The sequence below is a fragment of the Aethalodelphis obliquidens genome, unplaced genomic scaffold (genome assembly GCF_003676395.1).
Source record: "Aethalodelphis obliquidens isolate GAN/ISIS:26980383/991018 unplaced genomic scaffold, ASM367639v1 scaffold4, whole genome shotgun sequence".
In the NCBI taxonomy this organism is placed as follows: domain Eukaryota; kingdom Metazoa; phylum Chordata; class Mammalia; order Artiodactyla; family Delphinidae; genus Aethalodelphis; species Aethalodelphis obliquidens.
The window spans coordinates 1,615,844-1,628,700 of NW_020837948.1; the positions used below are offsets into that span (position 1 = coordinate 1,615,844).

The 12,857-nt window shown below is 46.7% G+C and overlaps 1 protein-coding gene across 4 annotated transcripts in view; it reads left to right on the forward strand.

The window, feature by feature from the left end:
* The window catches only part of SIL1 (SIL1 nucleotide exchange factor), a 293,563-nt gene that overhangs the window by 112,439 nt on the left and 168,267 nt on the right, over positions 1-12,857 (forward strand). For all 4 annotated transcript variants that reach the window (XM_027096186.1, XM_027096162.1, XM_027096178.1 and 1 more), the window contains 2 exons: positions 1,057-1,171; positions 6,947-7,079. In XM_027096186.1, the coding sequence (XP_026951987.1) occupies positions 1,067-1,171; positions 6,947-7,079 (238 nt within the window). In that variant the 5' untranslated portion in view covers positions 1,057-1,066. The remainder of the gene's footprint in view (positions 1-1,056; positions 1,172-6,946; positions 7,080-12,857) is intronic.

The following is a 12,857-nucleotide window of genomic DNA, read 5'->3' on the forward strand; positions in this document are numbered from 1 at the left end:
TGATCACATATGTAATTTTTTCTGGACTCTCAATTCTATTCCATTGGTCTGTATGTCTGTCCTTATGCCAATACCACAGTGTTTTGATTACTGTAGCTTTGTAGTAAGTTTTGAAATCAGGAAGTGTGAGTCCTCCAACTTTGTTCTTCTTTTTCAGTGTTTTTATGTTCTGGGTCCCTTGAAATTCCATATGTATTTTAGGATGGGTTTCTCCATTTCTGTAAAAAATCACCTTTTTTTTGGCCATGCTCTGGCTTGTGGGATCTTAATTCCCTGACCAGGGATTGAACCTGGGCCACTTTAATGAAAGTGCCAAGTCCTAACCACTGGACTGCCAGGGAATTCCCCAATTCCCCACCACTGAGATTTTGTTAGGGATTGTATTGAATCTGCATATTGCTCTAGGTAGTATTGTTGTCTTAACATTATTAAGCCTCCAATCTGTGAACATGGAATATCCTTTTATCCTTGTGTTATTTAAATTTTAACAGCTACTAGGGCCTGCACTTTGGTGTGTTTGACAGTCTGAAAAGTGATGTAAAAGGCTTTATGGCTTGGGAATATTGGACTTTGCTGTTTTAGAGGGTGCTGATGGTATCTGTCTTCAGGTATAACAGTGGATATGGTTTAGAAGTGAATGGTTATAAAGGCTCATATGAATTTGGGCCCATGTCTGTTCACACACAAATCATTTGGTTAGTTTCCTTCTCTCTTCACCATAGCCAATACCACCCTGTGCAACCTGATAACAACCCGGATAATGAAGAAGGAAGGGACCAGGGCTATTATAACTCATGCAAAGGTCCTGGTTTACTGTACAGTTTTAACCAAGGCATATCTCCCCATATGGGGGAATGGAGGCTTACTCCAGGTTGATCTACCTTTGGGGTAGAAGACCTGTGATACCTCTATTCAGGAAATGTCTGACATCATCTGAAATGTTTGACATCTGTCAAAAAAGGTGACATCATGGGAATCACTATGCTGGGGCAGGGGGAGAGGTGTCAAGCACCAGCTTCCTGTTGACCTTCTATTTTCTGTGTTTACATTCCTCAGGCCCCTAACTATGCCTCACCAGGGCCTGCTCCTATTTAGGATGGCTCCTCTGGGCATGCTGCTGGGCATGCTGATGACCTCCTGCTTCACCTTCTGCCTCAGTCATAAGAACTCGGTAAGTGCCTTACTGCAAATAGAGGGATCTTTTTTGTGTCCAAGAAAGCCTCTGTGCCACCAGGGCTGCTGTGGGAGTTTCTTATAGGAATGTGACCAGTGCTGGGTCACGGAGTATGTGTACTTCTTCCCCCATCCCTTAGTCCTCTGGCCTCTGTTTAAAGCTTACGACACAGTTTCTCTTTGGCGAAAAGATGATGATGATGATAATGATATAATAACAATGATGATAATATGATAAGCTTGCTATGTACCAAGCATTGTATTATGTGCTTTATATGTATTCTTATTTAATCTCCTCAACAACCCTATGAAGTAGACAACTACAATTATTATCCTCATTTGACAAGGAGGAGATTAAGTCTCAGAGATATTAAGTAACTTGGCCAACATTATAAAGCTAGTTTGTGGCAGAGCTGGGAAGGTCAGGATTCTCCCCAAGGGGCTGGGCGCCTGTGTGGTGAGCACCAAGTAAGACTGCTTCTTTGTCTACTCCGCTCATCCATGTGCATTCTCAGTCTGTCCGTAGCTCTGTATCCTCTTTCCCTCTGTCCTTTTCTCCACGTTCTTTACACCCTCCTTTTCATTAACCCAGACCTCATTGCTGAGGGTTTCTGTCCTTGCCAAAGGCAGGGGCAGAATGCCTGAGAAGGCCCTGAGCTTGGCCTGGCTGCAGGGTGTCCTGGCCCCATTTCCCTGGCCTGCCCCACCAACAGCCTGCCCTTGATCTACTCCCAATGCCCTCTCTTTCCTCTCCCTTGAGATGCCCTGTCAGCTCTCTCACAGTTTCACCCTCCCCTGGCCACCTTCTCCAACCCCAGGGGTCCCACTTAAATGTTGGGTAAAGTGCTGGAGGCTTTGGAGCCGGAGGGCCTTGAAGTGCAAATGACAATTGTGATGAATTTAATCCAGCTCAGCTGAGGTTCACCTCTGGCTCATGGCAAGCTTCCACCTTCTCTCTGAAGTCATTTGTTTTCTCTCCGCCTTTCTCCCCACTTTGTAGAGCAGGAGAGAATGTACAGTTAGGAGTCACGAATCCTTTTGAGCTTTTAATGTTCTTTGACTAAGATCTTGTTGCTGCCGTTTTTTGGCCTCCTCTTCAAGGAGAATGAGACTGGGATCCCATTGGCCCCTGAGGGTGGGACTGGCCATGGCATGAAGTTGGGGCTGTTTCTGGCATAGCCTGGCCCAGAAAAGCACCCAAGTGTCTCGAGGGCTCAGGGCTGTGTCCCCTCCAGCCTGCAGCTCATGAGGATCTGGGTGCTCCCCATTATGAGCTTTAGCAGATGCACAATTAACAAAAGCGTGCTGATGAATTTACTTAAGGACTGTGTGTTAGTAAGTCTCTTTTGGATAATAGTCCAACCAAATAGATGAGCTTTCAGAGCCATAATTATTCTGGCCCATTTATATTAGCTCTTTTGAGTCTAATCTCAGAAAAATGTTAATACTGACTTTCATCAGCAAAAGCTGCTTTTATCCTTATGTCTGTTCCTAAGCTGTATCCATTTGTCATAATCTTTCATCATGTGCTAAGTACAAGTAGGAGTTGAAGCATCTTTTCTCTCATACCATAGAAATTGCTGCCCTGATGGCATTTAAAATCCAAATTATGCAGCCAGCCACCTTCACAACAGTGAAAATGGGTGGTGGGGGAGGTGGGAGTGGTCATGATCCTTTGTTCAGAGACTGGAGTCCAGGCAAATGCTCCTAGTGACCTGGAATTGTCCTCCTCAAAGGCATTTGTACAGGTTAATGGCCACCCAGCAAAGGCTAGCTGTGTGTATCAGGGTATGATCTGGAGCCAGCCTGCCTTCCTGGCTCCTGCTATGGCATCTCCCTGGGATGCCACATCTTAGGATCAGTGCGAATGCTAAAGGGATGTGGTTGTGTGGTATACTGGCCTTCAAGAGGTGGTGGATGATGAGGGAGGTAGTGGAATCCAGTGGAAGGAGCACAGAGCCTTGGTAAACTCCCTTTTGCCTCCTACTTTGGCAATTTGACCATTTCTTTTTTTTTTTTTTTTTACTTTGACCATTTCTGAGCTTTGTTTCCTCATGTGTAAAACAGGGTTGGTACCTCCCTCTTAAATTTTAGTGTAGATTAAATGTGATTGTATATATAAAGCACCTAGCATTGGCACTGGCACAATATGGCTAATGGATGGTCAGTAAATGTCAGCTGTTATTTTTTAGTAAGGGTTGGCTGCTTCCGTTGTTTAATTTAGGACTCTGTCAGCCAGGCTCCTATCCCAAAATGTTGCCTTCTCAGTCTGTCTCTGTCACAGCATCTATCCACCTACCTTGAGAGATTCATTCATTCTCTTGGATTTTGAAGGCTTTGGTCTTTAAGAATCTCTTACTCAGTTACAATTATAAGGAAGTGTGACATGGTAAGCTTTTGTCAGCTAAAACCTTAGCTGGGATTTCTTGCCACTTAAGAGGAAATTGGTATTTAGAGTAATGATGGCAGAGAGAAGAGAGGATTCAGCATGGAAGGGAGCTCGGAGAAACCAACTGAGAGGTCACCAGAGCATGAGATTTACTTCAGAGCTGACCAAGGGCTGGCTGGCCTCCCTCACCTCTTGGTCTTTGTCTCCTGTTCAGGACACTGCTGGAGCAGAGAGAGGGTCGTCCCTTTCTCTGGGATGGTATTTCTTTAAACACAGTCCTTAAAGGGAAGGAGGATGTGCTGATAAATGTGCTGGGGTGATCTTATTGACCCTGCTTCCTTCCCTCAGCATCCCAGGGCACAACCGTTAGAACACATGACTAAGAACAGAAACATAGAAGTGAGTCAGAATTCATGCATGCACTTTGGAGCCAGGCAGTCCTGGACTTCAATCTCTGCTCTTCTTTTCTCAGCAGTGTGGTTTTGCACAGGCCCTGTATGTATAAAATGGGAATAAAAGTATGTGCTTCATAGATGAAACTTGGATGAGTTGTGAGGCATGGAAGCCACTTCAGACCAGTTCTGGGAATATGGGTAAGGGCTTAATAAATGGTAGCTATGTTACCATTACAACCTCATCTCCTTGATGCTGCTTTTCCTGAAAACCTTTTCTGCACTTCCACCTTTGAAGTGATTGTCCAGCTTGTAGTATGTTTGTGTGACTGAACCTCCCTCAGTGCTTGCCAAAGTCATTCAGAGCCAGATTTGGTGAACAGGGTGAGCTGACCAGACAGGGGAACACCAAATTTATATCACCTCTACTAAAAACAGGTGATCTGTAAAATAATGGCAGATTGTGAGTGTGAGTGTGTGAGTGTGTGTGTGTGTGTGTGTATGTGTGTGTGTGTGTGTAGCTTAAAATATGGTTCAAAGATGATACCAAGCGGAAGCTTAAAAAACATTTTGAGTAGTGATGGGATTGTTGCAGAAAGCGTTTGGCTTTCCTAGGGCTTGAAGCATGTCTCAGTGGTTCATATCTTGTTGTAATCCTCCTTCTTGAACCTACTTTATTTATCTCATTAAAGATCTAGAAAAAGAGGCTTTCTCAGCCCCTACTCATCAGAATGAACACTAGCCTTGCCTGGATTGGGCTTTCTGCCATATTCTCATCATCACCATTACCCTTGCCTCTTTCTGCTTCTCTTGATGTTGAGGATTTGGTTACTTGATTACAACTGTACGTGCCAGGAGTTAACTGGCTAATAGGTACACTAAAGCAAGAGTTGTAATGTAAAGCTTAGAGATGTTTAGTTCGGCCCTCTTAGTGTTCTAAAAGTAAGAAAATGTCACATAAAAATCTGGATTTTTGTTTCTCATCAAGTTGAATGCCTTCGTGGCAGTGGTAGAGCAGCTGAGTAGCAGCTGTGTTTCTTAGTCAAGGCAGGAGGACTCCAGTTTTCACAGTCCCACCACTCCTGGTTGTTTTTACACCTGGCACACAGCACTCATTTACATCCATCCCTGCTTGGCCTCTGGAGGCATTTAGTCCACATACTTCTGAGGTAAATCTTATTAACGGTCTTCTAGTCCCATGGTCTCGTGTACGGTGCTTTTGGCAGAGACTGACCAGCATGGCTGGGCCCTGGAGTCCATAGGCTGCAGATACTTAGTGGACAGAGTGGTCTTGTGGTCTTTGTTCTGGAGTGTGGGGCTAGTTCCAGGCTTCCAGCAAACTCTTTGGACTTGCCTCCAAAAGACATCCAAAAGACATACCTGCTTGTAGGAGGAAGGCCTTCTTTTGTTCCTTTGTTGCGTGATTACAAACTAAGCCCTGGGCTAGGCAAGGGGTATACAGTGGTGAAAGAGACTGACACAGTGCCTGCCCTCAGGAAACTCAGTTGTTGAAAGTTTGATGTCCGTGCCCTTAGAATGCACGGAGCTTCCTGCCAGTCTGTCTTCTCTTTAGTCTCACACACATCTACTCTCTGTTCCTTGTTTTCTTTTTTTTTTTTTTTTTTTTTTTTTGCCGTACGTGGGCCTCTCACCGCTGTGGCCTCTCCCGCCGCAGAGCACAGGCTCCGGATGCGCAGGCCCAGTGGCCATGACCCATGGGCCCAGCCGCTCTGCGGCATGTGGGATCCTCCCGGACCGGGGCACGAACCCGCGTCCCCCGCATTGGCAGGCGGACTCTCAACCACTGCGCCACCAGGGAAGCCCCCTTGTTTTCTTTTGAGCTCAGATTTGTGCTGGGGCACATTGAAAGGGATACATTGTTACCTCCCATGTAGGATTAGAATTGTTCAGGAGACCAAAATGAGATCTACATGAAGTACCTAGCACAGGTTTGGGTTCATAGGAAGAATCCATGAAAAATACTCTTATTACGGGAAAAATTGGGAGGTGGAGGAAAAGTGATGGCTGGGGAGGTGGAAGGGCTGAAATAATCTCCCAGTGTTCTAGTGTGTGTTCCTCTTTGCCCTCCCAAATGTAATTTCCCAGAGCTCTGGAACCCTCTGGTTCCAGTTTCCTGAGGCCTTACTGCTTTTATGCACGAACAGGTTTAAAAATGGGACAGGAAGGATTGGAGGCTGGGAAGGAACAAGATGAATAATACTTTGTATTTATGTTACATCTCTGTCTCTTGAGCTCAAAGTGCTCTACACCATCTCATTAATCCTCCATGCTCTCCGTGGGGTGGAAGGAAATAGGTTTTAGGAAGAGGTTTCCAACCCGGGCATCTTCCTCCTTCAGCCCAGCTGGACTTGCACCTTCCCACTTGTACCCCTTCTTCCATGGATTGGAATGCACTAAGAGGTCGTTTACGCTCCATAGGTACCCTGGGTAATGAAGGTACCCACGCCCTTACTCTGCCCTGCTGGGCTGCTTAGGAATTAATTGGGCCTTAGCTGCCGGCTTTTGTACATCTGTGTTGACCATTTGAGGCCTTACTTTCCTATTCATATGTATGTGTTTTCTTTTATAAATATCTTTAGTTTTTAATTGTAAGAGTAATAGGTATGAATTTTAAACATCAAACAGGATAGGAGCTTATCAAGTAAAAAGTAAAAGGCTCTTATTGTCTCGTTTTGTCAACCCCTCTCCCCAGTATGTTCCCTTAACTCCCTCAAGATGGTGTGGAACCGTCTGGAGTTTTTTTTAAATGCATATACAAAAGTGCCATATACACACAACACATACTGTGTTAATTTAACCATATCACCTCACTTGTACTGGTTCTGACACTAACCTTGTGAAAGGTCCAAACAGGGCTAAGAAGGGCAGGAAGGGCAAGGAGGAGAAGAGTGTACTGCCCAGGCCATTTTCTTTCTGCTTGCGTGGTACGCAACTGTGGTGGTTCATGCCCTGTTTTTTCCTTTCTCTGAAGGAGTTTGCACTGACCAACCCAGAGGAGAGCAGCACCAAAGAAACAGAGAGAAAGGAAACAGCAGAGGAGGAGCTGGATCCCAAGGTCCTGGAGGTGTTTCACCCGACACATGAGTGGCAGGCACTTCGGCCAGGTACCAAGCCCAGCGCTGTCCCCAGGAAACACACTTGAAATTCAAAATGTGTATGTCCTTTCTCCCCGCAGGGCTGGAAGGAACAGCCCCTCTCTGGCCTCCTGGAGGGGAGTAGGGGTGGCTGCTGCTGCAGGACTCAGGGACCTTCGTTTCCCTGCAGAACAGAAATTGTGGCATCTGAGTGCCCTGGAAGGAAGGCAGGTGGTGGGTGGCCGAGCTTTTGGAGCAAGTGATAGAAAACTTTCTTTCCTTGCACTTCTGAAGCACAGGAGAGGCAGTGACATGTGCCTCACTCTGCAAATGCTATTTTGGGCTCTGCTGCTCGGCTCAGTGCTGCTGAAATATTGTTCATGGGAGAGTCCGGAGCACTGGTGCGGGGCAGGAGTTTTCTGTTGTTAAAGGAACCTGTGCCAAGAAACAGGGGCTGTTCCTGGCCTGCTTTTTAAATGGAGCATCCTCAGAAGGAGCAACTTTCTAACCCTTTTATGGCCCTGGGCCCAGGGCTTAAAATAATAATGAAAAAAGCCAGCAGTTGTGGTGTTTACCACATTCAGATACTGTGCTACGTGCTTCATGTGCATAATCTTGTTCAGTCTTCACAATAATAGGAGCTATTATTGTCTTTATATTCAGATGAAAACATTGAGACTCAGAGAGGTTAGGTGACTTGACCTATGTCATTCAGCCAACTTGTCCTATGTCATTGACCCCAGCCTGGACCCATCTTCCTCTCACTTGTTCTTCTAGAGTCCCATCTGTCCTTGGCTGGAGCCCGACTCTGGTGACACTTGAGCCCATTTTCAGGAGTAGGCTATTTACGTTCTGCACTGTGGCGGGTGGATGGCAAGCCCTGGCAGCTGCTAGAGTATAGTTTCATCAACTCCTTGCTGATATTCATCACCATGTCCTCACTGCCCCCATTGCTGCTGTGCTGGCAGGGGCAGCGTTTGCTGTGCCAGCCAACTATCTGGTAGCAATATCACTCCTGCTGGGCTTGCATGCGGGTAGTTGCTGCCACAGAAGAGTAATGAATCACCAAGGAAACCAAGTAGGTGCTAATGGAGTTGGGTAGAGGGAGATTTTAGGGACAGAGTTACTGGGTTTAGCAGATCCAACCTCTGGCTGGCCTCCTCCACCTTCCCTGAGAACTGAGCCCCCCTGGTCTTTGGGGACTAAAACTAGAGGGGCTCTCAGGGTGTGGGAAGTGGAGGATGTATGCTGTATACACTGATTTTACGTGATTAAAAGTGCTTGTACCACTTTTAACCAGGCAAGTGCCTTGAGCCGATGGAGGTCAATGTCCTGTCATCCCTACTCCTACCGTCTCTTTTCCTGTGGCACCCTTCAGGACCCCAGTCCACATTGCAGAACAAGCCTGAAAGTTCTGACCCAGGGCCCTTGCCCAGCCTCTGGGCAGTGGGGCTCCTGTTCATGGTTAAGCAAAAGAGCCCTTTTTGTATCTTTGGGGAGGGAGGGCCAGATCCTGTGTAACAAGGGCAGGCTGAGGGCTCTGAGCACCTCCTGGAGAATTAGAGTGGAGTACTGATTTTTATATTTAACTTGTTGCCCCATTGACATCATCTTCTGCCTTCTAGTTTCTCAATAGCCCCTTATAAGTTGTTCTGCCCCAAAGTCCCTTGAAGCTGCCCCAAAGGCTGGGGTGTTGTGCTTGAGCACAGACACTCAGCTCTGGGGGCAAAGCAAGTCTAGGTCCAGACATGCTTGCCCCATATCCCAAGAGTGTTTTTCATTTCACCTACACTCACCCCCAAAGCAGGACCAGTGAGGGGAGGGAAAGTGAGAGATTTGTTATGGCCTCAGGGTTTGATGTGTGGTGACTGAGTCTGGTACTGTCGAGGCAGACAAGACTCTCTTAGGTCCCAGGACAGGATCAAGGTGTTCTGTGTGTATATTAAGGTTTTATATGTTATGTCTGTTGGTAGGAAATTGACATCTCAGTAGTCTGTGTGGATAGCTGGCACTTACCTTTAATCAGAGTATATTTAATTCACCACATAACGAATGCTGCCTGGGAGCTTCCATCACAGCTACTGAAAGGTTAAAAGGAATGTAGCCAGTCCCAGGGTGAGTAGATAAATGAGGAGGTAGTATAATTTAGTGGTAAAGAGCACAGACTTTATTTTATTTTTTAAAGATTTATTTATTATTCATTTATTTATTTATTTTTGGCTGTGTCGGGTCTTAGTTGCAGCATGCAGGATCTTTGTTGAGGCATGTGGGATCTTTTGTTGCGGCAGGCGGGGTTGTGGTGCGTGGGCTTTACTCTAGTTGTGGCATGCGGGTTTTCTCTCCTCTAGTTGTGGTGCGTGGGTTCCAGAGCGCATGGGCTCCGTAGTTTGCAGCATGTGGGCTCTAGTTGAGGTGCGTGAGCTCAGTAGTTGTGGCGTGCAGGCTTAGTTGTCCCGTGGCGTGTGGGATCTTAGTTCCCTGACCAGGGATTGAACCCGCATTCCCTGCATTGTAAGGCAGATTTTAGCACTGGACCACCAGGGAAGTCCCAAGCACAGACTTTAGACTGATCCAGTCCTGGGTTCAAATCCTAGCTTTGCTACTTAGGGGATCTTGGGCAAGTCACTGAATCCTTCTGCCCTTCAGTTTCCCCATTGGTGATGTTGGGGAAATGTCCTGCCCTGCCTGCTGCAGAGGCTGTTTTGAGGATTCCCAACATGTAGACGTTACTCAGTACACAGCAGTTCTGATTTTTAATGGTAAATTTGCCATTTGTGCCACTCCTTAAACTTGATTGTGGAATTGGATGCCAGTGAGGGTACATGAGTATGTAGCCTTCCTGTCCTCTCTGGCTTTAGATAGGGAAGGGAACTTATGGTGACAAGGAGAGACTTCCATGGTCATGGGATGTTCTCCCTCTTTCCTTCCAGGGAGATTTTTGATAAGGGAGCAGAAGGGGTTAATACAACATTTCCTGCCTGAGAGCTAGGTGCATGGCATAGGAAGATGGTGGAATATCTTTTGGGGACTTTTTTTTTTTTTTTTGCTGTATGCGGGCCTCTCACGGTTGTGGCCTCTCCCGTTGCAAAGCACAGGCTCTGGACGTGCAGGCTCAGCGGCCATGGCTCACGGGCCCAGCCGCTCCGTGGCATGTGGGATCTTCCCGGACCGGGGCACGAACCCGTGTCCCCTGCATCGGCAGGCGGACTCTTAACCACTGCGCCACCAGGGAAGCCCTTTTGGGGACTTTTAAGAGAATGGCAAAATGGCTAGTTTATGTTGACAGTTATTGATTTCAGTTCAGTACCTTCTGTCTCTTTAGGTCTCTGAAGGGAGGACCTTATCTCTGTTGTCCTCAGGTCTCCAAGGAGGGGATACTGGGCTACATGGTCTGGGCTCATTTGAAGGCAGATTTCCTGACTGCCTGCTGTGGCCTGGAATACCAGGGGACCAACCCGTAACTTCATGGACCTTCCTACCAGGCCAGATAGGAGTTGGGCCCCAGTCACTTAGCCCTGGAGCAGCTGTAGGTCACCCTCCTGAAGTCTCCCTGCCTCTGTTATTACTGTCAGCATCCTCACTGCGAGTCGCTTGTTCCTGGAAGTGATTTTCCTGTCTCTTTCTCTCTCTCTCCTGGTTTATTTTGGGATCTGTCATACCTTACGGAGGCACAGCAAGCATTTGAGTGTGGATTCAGCATCAGCTGTTCACAAGCAAGCAGAGGAAAGCTGTTTGCTGGCAGGTCCTGTGGGTTCTGGGCAGGGAACTCAGGAATTTGTCCTAGGGCTGAGGACCCCTGTACCCCAGGCTTTGTGCCTGTGCACTTGTTATTAGAGAAAACTGGTCACAGCCAGATATTGTGGGTCTTTTGCTCCCTGGGCATTTCCTGAGATCCTGCTTTGTGCCAGGCACTGTACTGGTAGCCAGAGACAGATAATAGTTCACATTTACTTAGCATCGACTGTGCCAGGCATCTTTTGAGGGCAGGTGCTATAACTACCCTCATTTTCATAGACAAAAATGAGTCTCAGAGATAAGTGACTCAGCCAAATGACCAGTAGGTGGTAGAGACAGAATTCAGATCTAGCTTTGTTTGGCCCTAAGCTTGAGCTCTTAACCACTGTACCATAATGTCTTTCTGGGTAGCAAATGCGACATGACCCCTGCCTTCCAGCAGCTTATGGTCTCACAGAGGATACAGAGAGAAAAAGTGTTTTGGATGTCCTGGTTTGTTTTGGAAGTGTCCTGTGCTCAGTGAGGGCACAAAGGCGGGTATGGGGAGGCCAGGCCAGGGCCTTCTCTCTATCCCTGAGATCTTGGTAGAGCTTTGAGTCAAATTTTATGATGCTAAACTTCCAAACCCACCTTCAGTTCTCTTTTTGAACTGTGTGGCCTTGGTCAGTTTGATTAGAATCTCTGAACCTTAGTTTCCTCATATGGAAATAGGGATGAAAATACCTACTTCACAGAGATGGTGTGAGACTGAAACAAGATTAACACGTGTAAAATGTTTCACTCTGGGCCTGACACATAGGAAATATTCAATAAATGGCTATAGTTGTCATTTAAAAAATATACCTTTGCTGCTGCCTCCCTTTCCTTGGGGACCTGAAGGAAAAGTGGAGGTGATGAGGCTATCTGAGCAAAGGCCTCTCTTGTTTTGCCCCTTACCCAGTGCTATATGTTGGCCTCATATGGGTTCAGGGAAGCTTAGACTTGGGGCTTCTTATTGACCTGAGGTGACTTCCAGGCTCTGAAATACTGTGTGAGAGCCTCTGGAATATTGGCATTAGCACAAAGAGCCACTTGATGGGAGCATGCAGGAAGCCTGTGCAGGAACACGTTCATGTGAGGGGGTTAAAAAAAAAAAAAAGTCTAAATCATCAACAACTGATGAGAGCAATCCAAGAATTATAGAGCACCAGCCATCTGGTCAGATCATTTCAGATCTGCACGAGCAATAGGAGGGAATTGAATTTTAAAAACCTCATTTATGATAGACCAGCTACTCTGTTTCAGGCACTTAAGGGAGGAGTCTGATTTCCTGCAGGCCCTGGACATCTGTCTGAAGGAACACCTGACTCTGGTCTGGGTGACTCTGCAGGATTGTCTTTGTGAGACCTTTGGCCCCTTGCAGCTTAGAAGAGGCTGTGTGATCTTCCAATCCTCAGACACCAACTTGGTATCCAATAATTCAATTCATTTCTGACACTATCTACCTGGAATTAGTGTCAGATCCCACAGTTAAAGGGCTCAGTCCCACTGCCTCTAATTCAGATGCTAGTCACAAGTCCCAGGCCACTGGACTTGTGACTGACCAGCTATAAATTAGGGATTCCCACAGTTCCCTCCTCAGGTTTGATAATTTGCTAGAACAGCTTACAGAACTCAGGAAAACACTTTACTTATGTTTACTGGTTTTTTATAAAGGCTACAACTCCGAATAGCCAAGTGGAAGAGATGCATAGAAGGTATGGGGGGTGGGGTGCAGAGCTTTCATGCCCTCTCTGGACACACTGCCCTCCCAGTACTTCTAGGTGTTCACCAATCAGAAGCTCTTGGAAGCCCCCTAGGGGCTTTTATGGAGGTTTCATTATTTAGGCGTGATTGATTAAGTCATTGGCCATTGGAGATTGAACTCAGTCTCCAGCCCCCCTTTCCTCCCTGGAGGTGGGGCTAAAAGTTCCAACTGTCTAATCAAGGCGTGGTCTTTCTGGTGACCTGCCCTCATCTTGAAGTTACCTAATTACACACACACACACACACACACACACACACACACACACACACACACACACACACACACAC